The sequence below is a fragment of the Tachypleus tridentatus genome, chromosome 1, assembly GCF_004210375.1.
Source record: "Tachypleus tridentatus isolate NWPU-2018 chromosome 1, ASM421037v1, whole genome shotgun sequence".
In the NCBI taxonomy this organism is placed as follows: domain Eukaryota; kingdom Metazoa; phylum Arthropoda; class Merostomata; order Xiphosura; family Limulidae; genus Tachypleus; species Tachypleus tridentatus.
In genome coordinates this window covers 60,914,384-60,939,567 of record NC_134825.1, presented here as the reverse complement: position 1 = coordinate 60,939,567, position 25,184 = coordinate 60,914,384, and the positions used below count along the sequence as shown (strand labels likewise).

Sequence of the window (25,184 nt, the reverse complement as noted above, 5' to 3'; positions counted from 1 at the left end):
TGCAACTGTAGGGGGTAGCTGTTCACTGATGGAATTAATCTTTATAATGAAAAGTGTAACACTCAGAACACAACCCTGAGGGACTCCAAGTTCCTGTGGGAAAAAATGGGAAAGTGTTGAGCCCACATGGACCTGGAATTGGCAGTTCACTAAAAAATGCTAAATAAACAGTGGCAAATTGCCACACAATCCGTATGAGTGAAGATCTTGCAAGATGCCATATCTCCATGTTGTATCATAAGCTTTCTCTAAATAAAAAAATGTAGAAACAAGATGTTGTCGCTTCAAAAAGGCTTCTCTATCTGATGTTTCAAGGCAAATTAAGTAGTCTATTGTGGAGCAATGTCTTCGGAACCCACACTGAGTGGGTGAGAGAAGGTTGTTTGATTCAAGGAACTACAAAATATGAGCATTTATCATCTTCTCTGAGGTCTTATTGAGACAACTCATCAAAGCAATGGGACAGTAATTCAAAAGAATCTTTGGATCCTTCCCAGGTTTAAGAATAGGGAGTACAATAGCTTGGTGCCAAGCATCAGGAAAGACATTCTCCTGCCATAACCAGTTAAAGACAGCCAGGAGAATAGTAGAGAGGCAGGAGAAAGGTGGCATAGCATCTCATAATGTATATCATCAGGTCCAACTGACTTTTGAACTGGTGGTTTGTAGAAATGCTGGAGGTATATTTAATCCAAGATTCCTTTTGACTTTGTTGTCTAACTCGCCAAGGCTGTGCACTGGCTTGTTGAAATTTAGTGCAGTTTGTAAGCATGGGATATCTATGAAATTTATCCCAAGCACATTTCTGAGCTTTTCGTGTTATAGAACAAGCAGAATTCCACCAAGGACAGGGATGCTGTGGGAGAGATGTTGAGGTTTTGGGGATGAAATGAGCAGCTGCTTGGACAATACAGTTAGTTACTGCTACTACACAATTATCTATCGATGTTAGGATCAAGTTCCAAACGAGAGGTGAAAGACAGCCAGTTAGCCTGGTCCAATTTCCATTGAGGCACATGGGTCAGGTGGCACTGACCACAGCCAATCTTTCTTAATATGATAGGAAAATGATCACTAACCCATGGATTGATACCAACCTTCCAAGAAAAGCAAGTGAAAAGTGAAGGGAAGCAGATAGAAAGATCTATAGCAGTAAATGACTAACTGGGTGAATGAAAATAAATATAAAAGTCAGTATTGGAGAGAGACAGGTTGTGATTCAGGAGCATATGCTCTATACCACAACCCCTCACATCAATACTAGAACCACCCCAGAGGGGATTATGACAATTAAGATCCCCCAAAATTAAAAAGGGAGCTGGCAGTTGCTCAATGAGGACATTTCTGACTCTAGAGTGGTCTGTAAATCCCTCTCAACTATAACCCCTCTCAAAGAATTCAAAGTAGAATGAGGAGTAACCTCAATGGGTATATCCTCAATGGCCTTTGACTTCAAGAGTTTGGAATGTTGTGATGAAGCTGTTTTCACTAAAATGTCCCAAGATTGTAATTTTTTTACCAATTTAGGTGAGCCAGCTAGCTCTTCTAAATCCTTCTGAATAAAAAATGGAGACATCTGCCCTAGCAGTTTTTCAGTTAAAGAATGTATAATTAACAATTGCAAGACAGATTCAAATTGAGAGTTTGGCAGTAAAGAGTCATCAATGCAAGGTCGTTTGCCAGTATTCAGATTTTTCTCTATGCTGTCATGCTTGTTGTTGTTTTTTTTATTTGAGGGGTATCCATAATAAAAAAAAGAATATTTCGGTGCCCACTGACCCCACCCACCATGGAGCACTAAGTGGGGATGCACTACAGTGCCATATAAGGTCAATGCAGCAATGCCAATGTTTTGTGAGCACTATACCCGAACACCAGTATCAGACATAATGTCCACTACATCTGTTGAGGATGTCTTACACTGGTACGCAGTTGACCCTGGCCCAAATGGACTAGCCGATTGATCTTTGGGGGCCACATTAAGATTGCCTGTCTACAGGAATTCAAAGCCAAAGTGGTGGGTTGGAGTTGGACCCCTCAACCACCAGGATTCCTCTCCTCCTCTTCACGGGCCACCAGACATGGCAAACATGCAGGTGGATGTTTAGATCCAGAAGAGGTAAACTGAAAGTCTAGAACCTTTTCTGGGAGGTCCCCTCATCATGTACAGAAATCCACATTGATGAGTTCTATGGTTTGGTGCCAATACAATAAACATTGCAATTCTTTAAATATTCATAATCTTTTTGAAGTGTTTGGAATTTTGTGACATAGGTGTGCAAAGATTTTATCTGAGCACATGCTTATAAAATCCTGTTTCTCCCTCTCAGCATACCTATTTGTATACCAAAACAAACTCAGATTCCAGCACTACCTTTCTCAAGTTTTGCTAGCCTTCTGAGTATAGTTTTTTTATAAAGCATAACATTTCTCCAGCCTTTGTAAAATATTTTACCTTTCTAAATGCTATGAATAAACCTGTTTAAAAGTTGTCCAGTTTCTAATGTTGTATAATTTGATTTACATCAGTTTTAACAATTAGAATAATATAGAGCCTTGTGCAAATTAATTGGAACAAATGGTCATTTTACAATATTTTCAGCATGGCAGCTGGTGTAGGCTCACTAGACCCACTGATTTCCTTTAATAGTCATTTTTTCACACAGACAGCATCATTAGCTGTGTTTTGCAGTATGGTCGATCTATTTTTGGGATATATAATGAAATTTTGAGGAATATCACGTCATTCGAAATTGCGTTAGAAGGGCAGGGAGACCAGTTAAAAAGCAATTTACCAACTTAATGAAGAAAAAATGGTATTAATGGGGTCTGAAATACAAGAACTGGGCACAAGAACAATGGAGGAAGGTGTTACTCAGTGATGAAACTCATTTCTTTGTACAAGGTCAAAGAAGTCTGCATATTTGCAGTTCTCCAGGTGAGGAACTTTGAAAATCTCACATCAATCACTTCATAAAACATCCCTTGAAGAAGATATTTTGGGGCTTTTTCAGCTACTATGGCATCGGAAGCTTACATATCGTAGAAGGTACGATGCGAGGACCACAGTAAATTGAAGTTTTGCAGAGAAGAGTCATTCCAGAATTGAAAAAAGAGATTTCCAAGATGGATCTGGCATTTTTCAGCAAGACCTGGCTCCATGCCACACATCAAAACTTGTGAAGAATTTTATGACTACAACGTGAATAAAGGTGCTGGACTGGCCTCAAAACTCTCCGGACTTAAATCCTATTGAAAATCTTGTAAAGAAAGACTTTGAGGAAAAGACTGTACTACGAAAGATAAGCTAATTGAGGCCATAATTGAGGTGTGGTACCGTGATCCAAAAATTAGTAAAGATTGCAGTCAACTTGTGGACCCAATGCCAAAGTGGATTAATGATCTTCTGAAAAATAAAGGCAGTCATATCATGTATTAATTTGTGAGTAATTTTTGGATTCTCAGAAATAAAATGCAAAAAAAATTGAAAAAATCGTAATTTTATGCCTTGTTTCAATTAAGTTGCACAAGGGTGTACAACAGTGTGTCTAACTCTGTATTGGTCTACAAAATACAAATCTCCAACTATTTTACAAGTATTCTGCAGAGTACAATAATATTTCAGATACCATACATTACATGTGTGTGTGTGTGTATTACTATTTATTTACAACTGTTTAAATTTTAGTTATTTTTCTTACAACATAGAGCAGTAAATAAAAAACACACTGGAAAACAAAGATTTTGAGTACTAACAGTGTTATGTTGCATGTACTGAGCCTTGCCATAAACATCGTTTATTCTTCTGAGTGGAGGGTGAAGATATGTTAATTTCTGTCAACTTCAAATACAGTTTTTAAAAAAACAAAATATTATCATGTTACTGTATTAGTACACACAAAATACCTGTATTTTTGGTTCCATCTTTAAATAAGCTATGTGTGGGTTACAAACAATCCTATTCCTATTCAGAGCAATGACTTCAACAGTTTTGGTGAAATTTTTACCTTCTCCTTCAAGCTACTTACAGACAACTGTCAGAGTTATGTGGAGGAGAAATTGTTCTTTGTATTGGTTATAAACACCCACTAATTAGTAGCAGGTGGAACTATACAAGAGGTTTCAAAAGAATGGTATAGTGGGAGGAGTCATTCCAGTAGATTTGCTAAAAGTATGAAAATCTCAGCAAATCACAGAGGTAGGACATCCTCATTTTATATTTAGTTTGTCTATATCTCAAATCTGTGCTTCTAATTCTTTAGCCATTGTACACATTGTGTGGTACCCATAATAAAATGTAAACTGAACAACAAAACAAGAGGACATGTTACATGATACACAAAAATTGACATTTAGCCATTTTTATAAATTATATTTCCTTTTAGATTAAGAAAATTAAAACATATATAATTAAATTTCAATTATAAACTACATTGTGTTGCCAATTTCATTGATGTAAGTAGTAGTAATGTTATTTAGTAAACATTTAAAATTAACTCTCTGAAACATCATAACATGTACTTTAAGCTGCCCAGGGCAAAAGTGGTTGATGTTGGAATAGTGAGATCTGAGACCTAAATATTTTTCAACAGTAATTAATACAGTACTCACTCTCCTTAATTTTTCAATTAGTTCTTGCTCTTCTCTTGCTTTTTCCAGTTCTCTTCTGAAGGTAAAATTAGGGTCAATAGCTTGAATTGGTTGATCTGGGGGTGTTTTAAAATCTGAAAATAAATCAAATCCATAAAATTATACCTTACCAATAAATTTTTAAAAATAACACTTTTAAAACTCTAGTTTAGTTAAATGAAAAACAATTACAATATTTATTTTTAATCAGTTTCAAAATACAACTTTGCTTCTTTCCTCTACTTGGCATCCAGTAATCATTCAAATATAAATAAAAACAAGAACTTTCCTCTAAATGCCAACAGAAATGTTTAGCATACTGAAATAATTTTAGAAATAAAACAATAAGGATTAAAATTATCTTTGATAGTTTAACAAGGTTTTGTAACCAATGGAAATTTGGAGGTGAAGTTTGAACCTTTTAAAGCAAAACACTGTCTCTAAAATACAACAGTTATGTCAAAAGGACATTTTCTTTGATATATTGTTAAGGCAGAGTACGTATGATGAAATTTGATTAAATGAACAGCAATTACCTGTTTTATGAACACCTTTCATCTTCATGTTTTTAAGAACTTCTTTGCTTTTTGTACTACATTTACAAACTACATCAATAAAGATACAGTCAAACCCTCAGGTTCAGTCATAGTGAAAGTTACGTTTTCACTGTGAGGAGATTATTTTTCTGATTGTCTGAATTGTAAATACCCAATGTACAAAATTTTTAAGGATCTTTGTTTGTGGTTTCATTCAATAGATGGATTTATTACCTTGATCACATACATAAATACACACTTACTCACTGGTACATTAAAGTAAGATAAGACATCTTTCTCTGATAGTCTTTTATAACCTTTTAACCTATTAAACCAACAGGTTGTTCTTGTTCCAAAATTGAACTTAAGCTAATAAGCCAAACTATTATCATATTTAAAAACACTTACCAGTCTGGGGCCAAGAAGGATGAACTGTTCCATTAAACCCTAGTTTTGTTGGTGTACAGGGTAAAGATAAATTAGCATCTACTTCGAATACATCAGAAACATCTGCCACAGGGCTTGTGCATTGCTGAAAGTTTAAGAATGAAATTTAATTAATAAATTATTGAAATATTATTAACTTATATGTCAATATCAACAGTAAGACATAATTGTTTAAAATTGAAAATTACAAAAACATGTTTATTCTAATACAACAAAAGGAAACAGTTTTGTAATACCAAAGTATGCCAAAAGTTCATGTTTTAGTTACAAACATGTTTATTTAAGAACAAGCACAAAAAATATTTATTATATAATAGTAAGATACCACTATTTACTTACAGTTCTACCAAAAATTAAATTTAGGTTACTCTTAAATCTTTTGCTTGCCAAATATTAAGTAAAATTTTAGTAATAAATTTGCCTTTTATTAATTAAGTTTTCTGAAAGTATCAAACACAAATTTTGTTCCTGGATAGTATGTATTATTTCTTAATTGCTTATGTTGTAAATGTACAGAAAATGGCCATTATTACCTTCAAACTTTCCTTTTATGACCTGGGTAATGAAATTTAGAAATTAACCTATTTTCTATGTAAAAACAGGCAAATTTGTACATTTTCATTTACATAAGGTCTGAATAAAATAACATATGAATCAAGACTTACATGTACTTATACTAAAATTATACAAAAATGTTTAGAAGTGAGTAGTGTTTCAAGATTTGTGACTGTAATGTAAATCACTTTCACTTATCAGCACCCAAATATGGTCTCCCATCATGTTTTTATTATATGCTCCCAGGTCACAAAGTTTAAAGAGAAAAATAGGTCTTTTCCACTTGTTTTAGGTATAAACAATTGGGAAATAACACTTTTTGCCTAGGAACAAGAAAAAGTAAAAATTTTGTTACATAGTGTTACTTACTCCTATATACCAATTCAAAGTAGCTAAACCTTTTCTTATTTTGTAAAACAGTCACACAACAAATAGTGCTGTTGCGTAACAAAAAAGGTGTTTGTTTTTTAAATATTTTAGAACTATATGTCCCCACTTCACTTGACATCTTTTAACAAGTGTTGGAAGTTGTTAAAAATTCTATAATACAAAAAAATCCTCAAATTAAAAAATAAACACAAAATATCAGCTAAAACTACAGAGAATGATCTATCTAATAACGTATAAATATTTGAAAACACTTTTATAAAAAATATGAAAAGGAATGTTATGTGTAAAATTTGATAAGTTACTCAAACATCAAAAAAAAAGTGGCATAACACTGGGCTCAAAAACAAAATGTAAAGATAAAAATTGGTTCACACAAAAAGTTATAAATCCTTTGCATTAATGGTTTTTCTTTAATTTTGACCCTCTCTCTTCTTTAAAGAGTGTCATTGTATAATTGTTGGGTTAAAGGTTAAATCATTTAAAGTGTTCCAAAGTTAGAAACAATATATGTAATACATGAAATGTACACCCAGTGATACAAAGACATTATATGAGCAAAACAATGTGCATGTGGGAGGATTACAACTATGAAAGGAATTAAATAAATATATAGGCATATCACAAATAAAATAAACCTACATCTTTAATGAATTTAACATATTTTAATAACTGCAACTGGTAAAGAATTTATGGATGTATTGTTGATCAAAAAATTAAAGATGTGTTAAAAAAAAAGAGAAAAATAAATTAAAACAGATCAAAAGTTAATAAAATTTTATTAAGCTTTTATATAGATTGAAAAAAAAGAAATGTACCTTCACATAAGACATCACAGCTTGCTTTTGTATTTGTTTACGTTTGTTCATTTCTTTCTCTAAATGCTGCTGAGCTAAAACTGCTTCATATCTTTGTCGGTTCATTAATGCCTCATGTTTCACCCTAAATTCCTTTTCCTATGTAATAACATACAGAAATCAACTGCTGTAACTTTACTTGAATATCTATGTGAGTTATTCACAGCTACTGACAAGGTTGCTATTTCTCTATAGGTCAGAACAAGTCTACTTGCCTTAAACTTGTAACAGATTAATTACTTCAACCAATCAGCAATATAGAAACTAAGTTATTTAAAACAGCTGAATAACATCAGGGTGAATGGCTCTAGCAGAGATTGAGAAACAGTAAGGATTTTGTGGTGATAGCAAGAAATGATAATTTTTTTTTTTAAATTAGAACAAACTTCTCATCTTACCAGGACAAAATCTAAAGGCTTCTCCAGATCCTGACTTTGAAATGATTCAGGGAAATAATCAAAATTTTTAAAATTAGGCAGTTTAAGAAGTGGAAAACAATATTTTATCACCAGCTATCAAGAAACCTAAAATATCCTGTTTTCAACTACTTAATATTGTCAGTCAACTAGTCCCATAAGTGTACTAAATAATTGCACTCCAAAATAGTTAGGTAAAACAGATTTAAATCAACTGAACTTTCTACAAATAACATAGCTTCCACCTTCTGCAAAGAAAATATTTTTAAAAATTCATGTTCTAACTAAACTTATCTTGTATCGCTCTACACACAAAATAATTTTTCTTATAATATTACAACATCACAATATAGCTAAAGTATAAAAAGATAAGGCATAGTTTTTAAAAAAATTAGGAATGTAATTATGATGGAAGTCATTCAAAAAACCTTTTTATTATAGCAACATATCATTAAGTTAAGCTTTAGTCACTTTGTTACAATCCCCAACATGAATCCCTGTTGAACCAGAAGCCATACTGACATATACAGCTGGAAAGAACAAGTTAAAACTATTTTGACTTTCCCCTAAAGAGCTACAAGTGCCATATTATGCTAAAAAAAAAAAAAAATTATGAAAAATGACACTTCATTCAGAGCTTATATCAACCTCAAAATTAAAATTTGTGATTTCAAAAGTTTTTTTGTGTAAAAAATCAAATCTTCTGTTGAATGATAATATTCAACTTTTAAGTTTGTTTTTTAACTAGCATAATGATTACAAAGTTTATTATATATTTTTTTAAATTTTCATTGAATAGTGCAAACAAAATCAACTTTGCTCTCAGGGTGAGATAAGATTCATCTTGGCATGACATCAAAATCAGATTCCTAGTTTTCCACTAGTTTAGATGGTTATATATGTAACAATTTGTTCACTAAATATTTTTATCAACATGAGCATCAACTTCATACAATATTGTTCCTTGTAAGCCTTATATACAAAGCATACTTTTAGCATGCCTTTATTACATGTGTATACTATAAAATACTGTTCCATATCTATCAGTCCTTTCTTAAAGTAATAGTAATGGAATAACTAAGATGATACTTATTAAGGGTATATGTGTTACACACAAACTCAGAATTTAGTCACTGATTGCAAAAATATTTCATATCTAAGAATGGCAAAATTATCAAATACCAAGATTAAATGTTATTTTGATGTTTGTACAAATTACATCACTCAAACTACAAAACACAAAGTACTAAATAAGCAAAGAACAAAACAGAAAAAAGATAAAAAATTGCCTAAAGCTTTTTTTCATGTGAAATGATTTAAACAAATTGCAAAAGCTCCAAACATAATTGTAGTCAAGACTGGGTGGATGAGACCAAAACTGAGATTAGTATATTTTTTATGTGACCAACCTTAAAATCAAAAAAACATTTTTCTTATTATTTTCATTGCTCTTGTTTCAATTCAAAACTTAATCTTGATATCAATGGACTCAGTCTAAACTCAGTCAGCCTTAACTACATCTCTAGTTTCAAGAACAATTCACACACAAAACTAACATTTCATTTTGGTCTTTTATCATTTTAACATGCTGAAATTGGGAAATTTTATTTTATTTTTTTTTGTTAATGACAGAATCCTAAGACTGAGCATAATAACTTAAAGTTCATATTAATTTTGTGGAACAATGATTTGAGAAATTCACATTATCTAAAATACCTTGTAAATTGTTTTGTTATATCTTAATTTAGGTTTTAATGACAGAGAAATATTTAGGACTTGTTCTCATAAAATGGTAAGCAAAATTAACTTGCACTTAAATAAATGACAAAAACATTGTTAATATTTCTACCTACTGGACTTAACTGGCTAGACTTTGGTGTTTCAGTAACAAAACAGTGGTAATTAAGCATCATCTCTGACTTAGTTTCAGGTGGGGAGTTACCATTACAGCTGAAAATATAAAATAATTATATTAATTAACAATGAAGAATACATTAACAACCTTTCTCTTTTTAAAAGTAAACCAAAACTTTCACTATGAGCATCTTTTTCTGTACATGCCAAAAAATTTTAGTCAGTTAGATTCAAAATTTAATTATAGTACTTTATTATCATGGTATATATAAATAAACTTGACACCAAAATATAGCTAATAATCTCAATTTTAATATACCTATATATATATATACAAGTTTTACATTATTCATTCTACAAGGTACTAGTGAAAACAAATCTTCTATTTCCTTTAATTAAGAATTGTGACATTTGCTCTCTAGGTTGTCTCATCTTCTCTAATTAATTTACCATCCCTCTGTGAAGTTCAAACTTCAACATAAATTACTCACTATAATATTGTCATTGCTCAAACAAAGCATAATTTTTATAGCCTTCAAACATATTTAGTTACACAGCTATAGACTAGAAAATCAGACCCCTCATACCATTTCCATCTGTTACATCCTCTTTCACAGATTTCCAATAGTTCTCTCTGAAAATCTCTTTACACTCAGAACATTCAATACTTTCACTCCATATATTCATGGAGAAATTTTTAGTAAGAATAACTTCATTAAAAATTCCAAATTTCTGTCAATAAATGACTCTTAATGATTACTAAAAAAACTTGTAAAATTCTTTTAAGATACACAAAGCATTTCAGAGGTTATACTATAGAAACTATAAAGGTCAAATTGGGGTTACGAAGTCAGCCAACTTGAACAAGCCCAAAACAAGACAGTTAATATACCAAATTAATACAACTCTATACATTTAATACTTAAACTAACTTTTTTCTCAAAGGAAATTAAACGTTTTTTAAAAATGGTAAATAAGAATTCAAATATTGTTTACTTAAAAAGTCAAACACTCAAAAATGTTATCACATTTTTTATACCATTTAACTCAGTTTGCTTTAGTAATTAGCATTTGATACTTCTGTAATTACCAACTCATAAAGGCAGACAAATATTTAACCATTGATCTGAATGACTAAGTACCTGTTTGTGTGACTTAAAACTGAACTTCTGTATAAATTCTTGTCATTAGACTGCTGAAACCTAATTGCATTTTTGTACTCTTTATGCACCTGCATGTTTGAGTAAGACTTCTGTTTCTCAACTTGCAACAGCTCTTGTACGTCTTCTAATACAGGAGCATTCCCAGCACCCAACATTGTAATCTCAGCACTGCAGACAACAAAAATGTATTTTATACAGTGTTTTCATTTACGTACCTGTGAAATCTCTCCCATTTTGAAATTACTTAGTCATTTTTTATGGGATTAAACTGAAAGAGATGTATATAAACAACAAACATGGAAGAATACAAAAATTACAAGAGGCACATCTTACTCTATCTCATGCTTATCACGATACTGAGATTTCCTTCCTTGTGACACTGAAGAGTAATACAAATCTCTAATTACCCAAATTAAGGTTACTAAAATAACATGAATTAACAAATACCTTCTGAAGTTGGGTGATAACAAATTTCAGGTACTTGCACAAAACATGTAAATTGATTTACAACTACAGAAAAAACAAATGATGTTGAAATATCTTGGGAAAAAACAAACATTTTTTTTATATTATCATTAAAAGAGACCATTGTGATACTAACACCAGAAATGTGAAGACAATATACATATATAAACTGCTATTAAAGCTGTGTGTACAACTAGGTCAAAATGCATAATATTTTCACACAGCTACATTCATCATGTAATTACACAGCATTACTGTCAACGTATACTAACAGAATTGCATTAAAGCATAGTCAATAATAATAAGTTTTACATTATCTCTGTTTTTTTTTAATCTCTTAACATCAAAAGAAACTATCTAAATAAATATTAACCTTAAGTTCTGTTTTTCCCTTCTGATTCTTTTTCAGATTTTCTACATTCTTTTTGATATTTTCAGAGAGTTCAGCTAATCAGAAATTTAAACTACAGATACTGACAAGCCAGAATATAAAATTCAAACCTCCCACTTTCTTGAATTACTGAATTATGAATAAATTTGTAAAACCAACTGAGGCCTCTCTTATCTTGTCATAGTTTGAACAAATTTATCTATGCCATGTGCACTTCCTTTGTATACAATTATAATGAATTGAAAGGAAATTGTTTCCCAATGATAAAGAGTCATTTCTTTTGGGACACACCTGTAATGGTTTACCTCAGGTGACTTACATGTGATTGTTATTGTTGAGCTATAAGTAGTTAACAGAATTTTTTTTAACCTGTATGTAACTAATTTACAAAGTCAATTAAATCATAGTAGTTTTCTGGCTTTCAGTTATAATGCCCAATATACGTTTTTTGTTCTAAAATGCATATTTGAAACCTCCAAGAATTTTTGGCTGAAAAACTTTAGAAGCAAAAAGGGAGTGGGTATCCCAATTATTATGGTTTGCAGTTACAAAGATCTTGGCACTTATGACCTGTGGCTAATTACCTCATACTTTTCTCACTGTTTTTGATAGGAGGATTAGTGTTCAAGTATGTACTAAGTCAATAATAAAACAATAATTTTACAGAAGACACATATAAAAAAGATTAGCAACTGAAACTGACAAATTATATTAACCCTTCTGCAACAGGTCAAAGACCATGCCATCACAACTGTTGACTTCAAAATTTTATTGAACTACTATTTCATGAATTTATGTCAATAAGTTTGGAATCAAAGTGTAGATTATAATTCAAACTTTAATATTATATATGAGTTAATTTCTTAACATAAAAGTAAATATTAAAAGAACATATCTAAATATATGTTTTATTGAGTCATGGTATCTTGAATACAGAACTGTTCAAAATTAGATGCTTATGACGTCAAAATACTTAGCCTATAGTTTCATACAAATTACTAATATTGACAAGCCAGAATATAGAGTAAGAACCTCATATCTTTTTATTTTGTTGAGATATGGCTTATGTACTGAATCAAACAAACATGGTGCCCCATTCAACTCTTTCCACTTTTTGAAATGATCCTTTATATACTCTTAATTCAATATATGACAAGTGAATAACCAATCAACAGCTTAGAATATCCCCAAATGGTTTTCTCAGCCATTTTAATCTTTGAAAAGGCTTAGATATTCTTTCAATTCAAGTATTCAAGAAGGCAAGTTGTATGCTCAAAGTTTTATATTTTTTAAATCTAATTATATCTTAGTTACTGAGCTCAATAAATTATAATGGAATTCTGTGCTATTCTGTAGTTATTTATGATTTTTTGGTTATTCAACTGTATATATAAAACCTAAAATAATTTTGTGTAAAATTCTCCACGTGTGAATTTTTAAAAGGCTTAGCAACCTATGTCCAGCAACTACCAAGTAAAAAGGTCACAGCAAGAAGAGATAATTGTCTGCTTTACTTCTTTATTTATTGTTCTATATTTTAAGAAAAATAAGTTTAATAACTCATTTCTAAATAGTAATATTCTATATACATATATATAGAATATATAATAATTGAAATGTGATTGTATATTACAAAATACCAGTCTACTAAAACACAGCCAAGGCAGGAAAGACCAAAGGTCAATTTTATGCTATTGGATACGTAATCTGCATACATGCGCAGTGCGTCAATGCAAGTTATGTAGTGTTAGCTAGGTGTGACCGGTAGGTTAATATAATAAAATAATAAATACATATGTAAATATAATGTGTTATGAGATGTAAGCTACTTAGACTAAACATCTATATTTTCTTGTTATATTCATTTAGGAGGTTATAGAAGTTATGAAAATGAAGTGCAAAAACTGCAAGATGGAAAAAAAATTTAATCTTAACAGGAGAATTACTTTGTACTCAGACTAGTTAAGACAAATAACTCAGTAAAGACTTTGTTAATTCAGAGAAAAATCGTTGGTAAAAATACTTTATTAAAAATTCTGATTCTATTTGTATAACACAGTTGTAATGTTTACTAAAAGCTTGCAAAATTTCTTGAAAATGAATATAGTAAATTCATATTTTCACAGATATGGTGTCAGTCCAATGGACTGATGTCATGCACACAGGACTATGAAAGACAACCCAAGAAAAAAAACTGATTATATCATAATTCTATTTAAAAAGAAAAACACAATTACTCCCACAGTACTTAAAAATGTGGACAACATTGATTCTAAAGTACAATAAAGTTTGAATGAACATGCTACTAAGGAATAGAGAGATCTGGAGGACCATAAAAAAAATGTCAAAAATCCAAACATATTTGTTTGACTTGCTAATAAGTATCGCATCCAAACCTCATTTTCTCCTGCACTCAGTTTCAATGAATTTGATTCAACATATCTTCAGTATTTTTAATCACTTAAAACATGAACAATAAATGGAAACCTTCACATAGCTTGTTCAGCATGATTTGCTCAGTTTGTCTTCTTTCTCAAGAGGGAGTTTTAAAATACTGTAGATACTCTGATGACAGAAGCTGTTTAACTAACTACCAAGAAGAACCCATCTTGATTTCTAACAATTGTATCAAATCACATAGTTAAACTATTTCTTGAATAAATGACTGAAATAATAAACAAAAAAACTATTTATCTTCCTGTTTACTTGAAAGCATCAGTCTTAACAACATTTTGCAATGGATCACATTGTAAGGTTGTAATTTTGATTTTATATATAAATTTCTCTTCATTATTGTATTCTGCAGTTATCACTTCATTTGTGGCTCAAAATATATGTGTAACTTACAGTTTATTACCTATTTACATGTATAGAAGAGCCTCAATTTAGAAGTTCACTTTTAACTAGCTCTAAGTTAAGACTGGAACTGTATGATACTAAGAACATGAGAAAACTACAACTTAAACACTTCTGTGTAGTAGAATGAGAATCTAAAGAATACCAAGTCTAAGCAAGAACACATACATGTGGGTAAAGGGTCAAAAACTGTCAGAATGCAAGGGCATTCAAAGTCAATCATTATTTGGAAAGGGTGGGTTGGTTTTCAGTACAAATTTTAAGTTAAACCACATGTAAGATATCATTCTGAGAACCATTAACTGACTCAACAGAAAAATAATTAAGACTTTGGCAAGTTCTTCAGTTGATTTGTAGAAGATATAATACTGAGGTTTTAAATCTTAATGTTTTGTCTCACTCCTTCTAACCATCAAGTTTTTATTTCTTAATAAATCTGTGTCTCAGTATATCAATCCTAAATGAAAGACATCAACATAATTAGACATCAAGATAGGTTACAATAGACAGCATACAAAGAAAAATTTAATACTGACACCAAATATTTTTCATAATTTTAGTTAAGTGTGAATTTGAAAATATTCCTAATTCTTACCTTAAATCATGTGTTGCTCTAAAATCTTCTCTCTGTAGATCTAACAACTTCTGTGCCACCTCCTTGCTTTCTTCTCTGTTTATTTCTTCTTCCTGATTTGATTTCAAATATTTCTCCTGAAGAGCCTGCAGTATATATTAAAAAAGTTAAAACTATTTTACTAATACTAAACTAAATTGTCAGAGTTAAAAAAGACATTGGAAAACAAATTTCTTGTTTACTGTAAGTGTATTCAAAGAAATATTTTCAAATATAAGACTAATTTATAAGTGGTGCCATGGATAAATACATTTGAATGTAACATGCTCACGATTTCAAAATTTTAATTTCATATGTAACTACTTGAGGACAAAAAACTCATTTTTGCATATAAATGCATGAAGTTTATAAAATATAAAACCAATCCAGATCATTTCCTCCTACAATTAAGTAAACTGCACAAACTACTCGTGTATGAGTATAGTTATGCAGAGTTATGAATAAATATGATGGCATGTAAGGCATCGTAATGACTACATGGTTAAACATATTCCATGTGATACTCACCTAACACCTCTAGTACAAAAGGCACTTTGAATTAAATGACAAACCAAGAGACTTATCCAGTTCCCTACTCAACATCATAATGATACTGGTAGTCTAAGAGTCTTTAAATAAATCAAAATACAAATCCTCAACATATTAAAACTGCAGTATGAGATGGGTAACCAAGGGATAGCAGATCTATTCCCAAAAAAACCATCTCTTCGTAACGTATATGATGATACTGTCCACTTCCCTACTCCTAATTTAATTTTTGTATTGTTTAATAAAGTTTCAAAAGCTTCCCATATATGTAAACACATTATTCTTTTAATGATATACAGACTTTAGCCTAATTCTTAAAAAAAAAAAAAATCTAATTATAACTTTTGAATTGATTATTTGACATTTAAGCCTTCATATTCATATATATCTAAAGAATACAAGTTTACTACAAAATAATTATATATTTTATGTACAACAAAGAGTCAGTAACTTCTGATGCATACTTATTATGCTTTTCCAGTGTTTAGTGGTTAACACTGTTGAAAAAAATATTTTCAGATAAAGATAAAATAATATAGAAAACGTAATATTTAACTTAATGTTTCAAAACACATGAACTATAATTATAAAAAAATTACCACACATCTACAAAGATTCTTTGACCCTAGGTGGCTTAAAATTAAGTCTGTAGACAGAGCATACATAACCCATTGTATAATTTTGTGGTAAAAAATCATCCAAAATTTACAAAATACGGTGAACCCAGTTACGTACCATGTTTATTTCTTCTTCAAAGTTGAATTCAGAGCCTGGACTCAATGTACTTGGAGTGCTTAGACTACTAAACCCAGACAGTGTAGAGGAAAAACTTGAACTTCCATTACCAGAAAGTGAATCTTCATTTTTCGAAAAGCGTTGCTGCAAGTCTCGCTCTCTTTCTTGTCTTTGTTCTTTGGTGAATTCAGCAGCTCGTAGAGCTAGCTTACGTGCCTCTTCTGCATCACTATTCAACTAGGCATAAATAAGTTTAAAAATGTAAGATATGCATAACTTATACCCATAAATCAAATTTACTTGATATTGAATATTATACTATTGATAATTCTGGTGAAAAAACTTGATAAGACACATCTCTGTTAAATTGTAGTTTTCAAGTTGATTTTAATTGGTGTGATTCTATCTTATAGTAAAGAAAATTTATACACTAGAACTTTAAAAAGCTAAAAATGGCAATTAATTCACAATATTTGTTCAGGCAAAAATGTTTTATTATAGATTTAAAATTATAATTAGTACTTACATCTTGCAATTCTTGAGACCACCTCCTGTCCCCTCCATCTGAGGTGTTGTATCCTGAATCAACTGTATATCTCTTCAGCCTACTGTCTGTTAAGCCATTCTGATAGCGAAAGTCGTTTCTGTTTATATAGTAAGTCTAATATCAAAATAATACCCACTGACCAAAATAACAATAAGTCCCTAAGTTTAATAAGAGCTCAAACATAGTAATTTAAAATACATGCACCAAAAATGGAAAATTAGTTTTTATCATAAACTATATTTACAACATACAAGATGCATTCATATTTTGGAAAGAATATTTTGAAAAAAAACAACAACTGAGTGTATCAAAGCATTTTTCTATCCTTGAACGAGATTTTTATAAGCAATACAACTTACTATTAGACTCTACAGAGTAAAAATATACAAGTACTAGAATATTTTTTAAAATGATAAGCATATTTCCCTTTGGTGTTCATTGTAGATATCAGTGTCTCCAGTGAGTAAACTGTACTGGCCTGATATGGCAGAAAGGAAAAAAGCAGAGTATATTTTGAACATGGGTGTCCTTGTTTGGACAAATTTTATCAGTTTACAAAAATTACAAAAAAGAAAAACAACTATCTATACACCTGTTTCACTGTTTTCAAAGAGATTTGAAAACTTATTTTAATAACATATTTCAGGTTTTCAGCATAATAGCATACATCATGGCTGATGTACACTATCATGAAAAGTGATTCGAGACAACTAAAATCCAGAATCTGTTTTGCCCAGCTTAAAGCCCCATTCTAGAACTACTCAAACTACTTTGAGATATTTTAAATGCTGTATGACACTAAGTACATAATATTTAGAACTACTTTGTAGGAAAAGTGGTGGTCCATTTTACTACATAGGAGTTAAGGGTAAGATAGTAACAGAGTTCAGGTTGTCATTAAAGCAAAGGTTATCAACTCATTACTGACATATAGTTCCAGTGCCAAATAATGATATTTTCATTTATTAATGAGTGTTTTACCAATATTTTGGTTGTACAGTTTACAATGCCTTATTTCCATATTATGTTTCAGGTTACTTACAAAAGTGTGGGCTTCCGACAAGGGTGATTGAATTCAGAATCTAATAATAGTCCTTGTTTTTTATCTTCTCGGATGAATAACATTTCTAGGAACTTAAATATGTGTATTTTTCCTCTTGAACACAGCTGTAATAAAAGTCCAAGAATAATATCAGATAACTGTGGGAATAAATGTGATAAACAGATTTTTTTTTAGTATCATAATTTCAGCTTTTTTCAACTTCAATAAAAACCACTAACATAAAGTAAAAATTATTCCAATAAATCAAGATAAAAAAATATTTAAGTGTAACTAGTGCCTTCTATCAAAACATTTTCTCTTTGTTTCTTTTTATATCAAAATTAGCTATGTAAATTATAAATATTAAATAAAAACCTTATAGTTAATGTAGCTTAATAATACACTCCTTCAAAAGGAGAAAAACTAAAAAAAACCCATAAAAAAACAATGATTTAAATCACACAAAATTATGAATCTCACCTATTAAGTTTTAATGACCAAAATTCATGTATCAAATTTCTACCAAAATCTTCTATTCATCCAAGTTTTATCTAAATGTTGACCTTTAGAAAGTGTTTATAAAATCATTCAATATATATGGAAGTTTACACTACTTACAAATGATGGTGGTGAAGTTAAGGGATTATGCTCTAATACAAGTTCCTGTAGTGTTTTCATCTGACGAAGTGAAATGGGTATTGAAGATATCCTGTTTCCAGAAATATCTAATTTGACTAGATGAAGTTCACAAAATTCTATAAAATGGAAGAGGAATGATGACATGCATTTTAAAACACAGAACATCGTTCGTATTCACAGAAAATACACATATAATAATTACCATGACTCACTGCAACCCAATAATTTGTTTTTCAATAAACATAATAAAATTCATCAAAGTATGGTATGATAATGTTTTGGTAAGTAAGATACTGAGAAAAAGCAATGCATTTCATTACTGTACATTTCCACAATTAAATAACAGTTATTAGAACTTTGAAACAGCCATATTTTTCACTTTAAAAATAATGACAAAAATTAAGTAGGAATAACACACAGAACCAGGTGATGACAATGTTTTCTAGGTAAAGCTCTCTAAATGAAGTGATTTTGTACTCCCATCAAGTACATTATATAAAACATGGCTTCATATCCCCCCTACATACGTTATATAAAACCTTAAAGATGAAAATTATGAGCTATCAATAATTCACATATCCTAGGTTATGGTGCAAACATAGTCATAACATGACCTTCTAAAAATAAGTCATCTGATTAAAAAAATCCATGTAAACATAGTATTACTCCAGATGTAACAAAAGAACAGTCATGACAATTCTAAAAGAACATGTTTATCCTATAGATACTGTGCTTCCAAAGTATAGCATGACTTTTAAATCACAAACTAGAATATAAGTATACAAAATAACCCTCCCAAATACTAACCAAGCCCAACAAATTAACAACATTAGAAATAAAATTAGAGCAGAAATTAAACAATTAAACAAGAAAAATGGGACAACTTCTGCTCTCAACTAAACAAACAAATCGACCCTAGCAAGTTCTGGTTACACTTGAAAAAATTCACAAATAAACCCACTAAAAGAAAATACCCAACACTGTAATATAACAACACCTTAGCACATACCAACAAAGAAAAAGCAGAAGCCTTCAAATATCAATTACAAAACACATTTAAAACACACAATGATACCGACATGAACAGCTACTACTACAATAAAATAAACAACCACGTAACAGACAACATAGAATTATATAAACCACACTTTCCAGTCAACATTAAAACCAGCAACACTAACAAAACAAATGACCACAATACCCAACTACTCACCAAAAGAATCAAACTAAATGAACTTGAACTAGCAATCAAAAATACAAAAAACAAAGCACCAGGAAATGATGGAATACAAGCAATACTTCTCAAAAAAGGTACTCCAAAATTATTTGACCACCTATAAGCAATATTTAATCTATCTCTACATTCTGGATACATCCCAGTTTCTTGGAAGCAAGCAAATATCTTAATGTTCCACAAAGAAAAAAACCAGCCAATAAACCAAACAGTTATTGACTGATTAGCCTGACCAGCTGTGTAGGCAAAATTCTTGAAAGAATAATAAGTAATAGACTCTCCACATTTTTGGAGAATAATGCAAAATTACCAGAAGAACAAAACGGATTTAGAAAATATAGGCAAACAACAGATCACTTAATTAGGTTAACTGAAACAATAATAAACAGCTTTAACAATAAAGAATGCACTGTTGCCTGCTTCCTCGAGAAAGCATTCAACACTGTATGGCACAATGGTCTTCGGTTCCTTATGTATGAAATGGGACTACCGCAAGGAATTATTTGCTGGTTATCAAACATTTTGGAAAATAGAAAATGTAGAGTAAACGTAGAGGGAACTTTCTCGGAGTTCTTCACTCCACAAGCTGGAGTCCCTCAAGGAGGGGCGGTTAGCCCTATTCTCTTCATCATGTATGTAAGTAATATGCCACTAAAATACCCAAATCAGTGATACGCATCTCAGTTTGCTGATGATGTAGCAATTTGGAAAAGTGCCCCTACACCAGAAATAGCAGCTTCTAAATTATAACCACAACTAAATAGATTTTGTGAACATTGTGAAAAATATAGAATCAAAATAAACACAGTGAAGACGCAACTAGTAATATTTTCAAAATCTACGAAATATCAAAAAGTTCAACCCCAAATCTATATGAATGGGGAACGCCTCCAGACTGCTACATCTGCAAAATTTTTAGGATTAACATATGATTCGAAGCTTATATGGATGAAACATGTAAATAACATAAAAACTAATATTTGGCAAAGAATAAACCATGCTAGGAGTATAACTGGTAAACACAATGGAACAACACCAGAAAACATCATTAAAATATACAAGTCATACATTAGACCTGTAATAGACTATGCAGCCCCTGCATGGATCAATGTAAGTGTAAATCAAATTCAAACATTACAGAATACACTAATTACATCAGCATACAGAGTACCTAAAACCACTTCATCAAAGTTCATGCATAATTACTAAAACACACAAACAATACCAGATAGACTTCTACAGAGTACAATAAAATATTTTGATAAAAATTGGCAAAAAAATGAGTTGCTATGCAAAATAGACAGGTATTGCATATATAATTAAGAGCAACCTAAACACCTTTCCCCATTAATTCTATACATTAAATCATTAAGACAAAATCATTTAAAATAATAATAGTAGTAGTAGTAGAATATAGATAAAATAAAACAGGCCACCTACACTTTAGACTTAAATAATAATAATAGTAATAATAATAATAATAAAAAAATCAAGAACAATATAAATGGACATTGCCCTGAAAATGACCAGACCAAATTTATAACATCACTCCAGCCATTCTGTATTTAAATCGAAATATATATTAATCTGGCCACTCCAACAAAGTTATGGAAGGAGGAAGAGGTCGAGTGTACCTGATCCTCCCGGGTATACACATAAATATACCCAAACACCAGAGAGACTAGACTATACAAAATCATGTATAATTATTACTACAACTCACATCTTACACACATTCAATACCAAGTAAAATAGGACTTTCAAGGCAAAGGTTATCTGATTGAAATAAATCACATTGATGCATAACCAAAACAATTCATTTATTTCTAGAATACAGAAACAACAGCAATGAAACACTGTAGCTTCATATTTTGTATGTCATAAACTGCTTTGCAAGTATATTTTATAAAAAGACTAGATATTGTAATTTGAACTACTTGTAAAATGAGGTTATTTTTCAAAGGTGCTTATATATACTAAGACCTAAACAATGTTTTCTCACATGTGGAGGACTATATATCATTCCAAGAATTATGACTCAAAACATTATTAAAAGCTGTTAATGCAAAACCAATTATCTTAAATTATATAACCTCTGATTGAATTAAATTTTCATTTGTATTATTATTATTTTTCATAATTACTTCAACTCAAATGCAAAGTAAATTTTTGACCTATATTTGTGTATCTTGGCATCTACTATGATACATAGGTCTGGATTTGAGGAATGTTTTATCACAAGATACAATTTTAAAAGAGCAAACTTCAACTGATTAAATTGCACTACATAATAAAAATGACTATAAAAAATGAAAATATTCATTCAAAATATCTCACCAGGTGGCAGTTCAACTAGAAGGTTTCTTCTTATGTTAAATGACTTTAGTGACTGTAGGTCTCCTATTTGAGGTGGAAGGATAGTTATTTCATTGCAGCTCACATCCTAAGTACCAGATACATACATGTGATGATTTACACAACTATAAAATAATTTCAAAAAAACTAAAAACTTATTTATCAGTAGGCAATTGGCAATACATTAAACAAAATTTTAAATGTCAAAAATCACTTAAACTCACAACAGCAAAATAAAATGAACATAGCTTATAATATTAAAATGATAGATTATTTTCTGTGATAAGCAGAAGAGTTTCTTAAGGCACTAACATCCTGTCAAGAGGAAGAGTAAGTGATTGCATACATCCTGTTGTCACTTCATGTATATACCAACAATAAAAACAATATTCTCTTCTTCCTCTGAATATCCACAAATGTTGCTCGAAAAACATTTCAACAGATAACTGATGGACACCAAGGAGTGAATGACTGTTACTGCTCATCAGAATCAACCAAATTCATTATGAGAATAAGACCTGGAACTTGCAGATCAAAACAGACAGTAAACAGTAGACAATGTATTGTTTTAAGGATTGTATTTAAGCAATTCATGAAATGCTATTGTTGAAAGGTTATCGTTAAACCCCCCCTTGGTTTTTTTGAGATACTGTATGCATGATTTCATTTACTATACCAAGAAGTATGAATTAACCCTAAGCTGCTGTTTTTTTTATTTTTTAGTGAGTTACCAAATACATCTATATTGAGGTTATAACACATCATCATGGAATTAATACTAACTATTCCAAATATTCCTTAGTTTAATTATTAATATAATATTATTACAGTAATGTTATGAAAAAATCCACAAACTTCTTTCATTTTAATGCCTTAAAGCAGTGGTTCCCAACCTTTTTTATGCCCAGCACCCCTTAAAAAATTTAATATGTTCTCGCACCCCTCACAGTAATTATTTATTTAAGAATAAAGGTGAAGGTGGCCAAAACAAATGTTACCTCACACCCCCTGGAACGCTATCTTGCACCCCTGGTTGGGAACCACTGCCTTAAAGTAATAAAACACTTCTATAACACTTTCTGTCATTAGTTTAAAAAAAACAAAAGAAAAGAAGATGGACATCACCAGAAACTGGGAGACTAAAAACACATCTAATTAGATAAATTAAACAGAAAAATAAATTATTTTACAGCTCAATTATATTAAAGAAAGGCATAAAACTTACCAAATCCATTAAACACTGCATGTGACCTATCTCTTCGGGAAGAGATACCAATTTGTTATTGCTGACATCTAAAACCTCTAACGGAAGCTGGCAAAGAGCTGGCGGAATGGTTGAAAGATGATTGCGACTAAATTAATAAATTTACGTTACTAACACACAGTAACCAGAGCTAATACAAAAAGTGCTGTTTCTCAAAGATAGTCTTACATTTAAACAGCTAATTAGATACTTAGAATGTTTTAACTTCCCTCTCATTATGAGTGACTAAACTATTTAACTAAATTTATTATTATTAAAAACAAAAAGCATATGTTTTGATATTTTTTTACTTTTCTAAAATGACAGGATTACTTGTTCATTCGTTAAAAGGAGTAACTTTTAAAACAGTACTACAAACAAATATAATAAAATATCTATAACATTAAAAAATATGTAACAAAATGTTTGCAATAATTATTTAACTATTGTCCATATCATATGTATAAGAATTAGAAGTTTTTATTTTTATATAATGACAACAAACTAATTGATTGAAACAAGACCTTACACTAAATAAAGTTAATTAGTTGATTTTCAAGTGTAGCCAGTTTTATAATAAGCAGGTGAAATTTGTTTGACTTCCTTCTCAAATTAGTAAAAAAAATGTTGATCTAAATTTATTTTCAACAATAAGTGAAAGTATAAGTTTTATTATAAATGCAATCAATTTAAATAGAAACAACAGTGAAAGAGATAGTCATGTTTGTTTAATTCTGAATTCAATTAGAAGCATTAGCTGGGATACCTATACCCAAGGTAGAAGTTATGTAAATTCATTATTAATGAAAGGCTATCTTAGGACATCAAAAGTCATTTGCATTTTAAATAATTGAAAAAAAAACACCCATAAAACCAACAAAACACAAAACATGAAATGATAAATTTGCATGTATATCCTCATGGACCCAACAAACCTTCATGCCAAATTTGGTGGAGATTCATTAACAGTGGTGGTAAAAAAAAACAAACCTGCAAAAACACTTATAACAACAGCAAAATGCAAAACTGAAAACTTGTGTGTATTTCCCCATGAACATAATGAACCTTCATACCAATTTTGGTGAGGATCCATTCATATCCTGCAAAGTATTTGCATAAACATACAACAGACAGTACTATTATATTTATACAGATGGCATCAGCACATTAGATCTGCATGTGATGTATTCAAGACATCATATCTGCACCCTGAGAATGGAGAAGAATAAAGCTATCTCTAACAGAAAATGGAGATGAAACGAGAAAATTGTGACCCATATTGCAAATCTACATGCACAAAGGATAAAAACTTCCTGAAGTTGGGGGTTGCACATCTCTTATTTAAAAAGTTTTTCCAGTATCATTCAAGCAAAAGTTCCATTATAGTAGGATACAAACCTGAGATTTAAATATGTTAATGAATGCAAGGTGATCACTGAGTCAGGAAGAGATCGAATCACATTATGATAACAGTCCAACCTTTCTAATAGAAAGAATTCACATACTTCAGATGGGAGTTCTCCAAACCTATTCTTTGATAAATCTAGGAGAAAAAACATTTTATTTCTAATTGTTCTGCATATTTTAAATAGATAAACTGTGAAAATTCATTTTGAGAACACTAGTTCTTACTGTGTGTATTCAAAAGGAGTTTTTCCTTATATACACTGC

At 30.6% G+C, this 25,184-nt stretch overlaps 1 protein-coding gene across 3 annotated transcripts in view; it reads right to left on the bottom strand.

Moving 5' to 3' along the window:
- Positions 1 to 25,184, bottom strand: part of LOC143249777 (DISP complex protein LRCH3-like) — an 86,305-nt gene that overhangs the window by 20,681 nt on the left and 40,440 nt on the right. The window contains exons 2-14 of one of the 3 annotated variants that reach the window (XM_076500181.1): positions 24,912 to 25,056; positions 23,496 to 23,622; positions 22,253 to 22,358; positions 18,661 to 18,797; positions 18,043 to 18,167; positions 16,980 to 17,097; positions 16,454 to 16,690; positions 15,152 to 15,276; positions 10,824 to 11,012; positions 9,681 to 9,777; positions 7,373 to 7,510; positions 5,574 to 5,697; positions 4,612 to 4,724 (exon numbers count right to left, since the gene is read on the bottom strand). In XM_076500181.1, the coding sequence (XP_076356296.1) occupies positions 4,612 to 4,724; positions 5,574 to 5,697; positions 7,373 to 7,510; positions 9,681 to 9,777; positions 10,824 to 11,012; positions 15,152 to 15,276; positions 16,454 to 16,690; positions 16,980 to 17,097; positions 18,043 to 18,167; positions 18,661 to 18,797; positions 22,253 to 22,358; positions 23,496 to 23,622; positions 24,912 to 25,056 (1,781 nt within the window). The remainder of the gene's footprint in view (positions 1 to 4,611; positions 4,725 to 5,573; positions 5,698 to 7,372; positions 7,511 to 9,680; positions 9,778 to 10,823; positions 11,013 to 15,151; positions 15,277 to 16,453; positions 16,691 to 16,979; positions 17,098 to 18,042; positions 18,168 to 18,660; positions 18,798 to 22,252; positions 22,359 to 23,495; positions 23,623 to 24,911; positions 25,057 to 25,184) is intronic. The other 2 variants (XM_076500191.1, XM_076500201.1) reach the window with 2 other exon arrangements.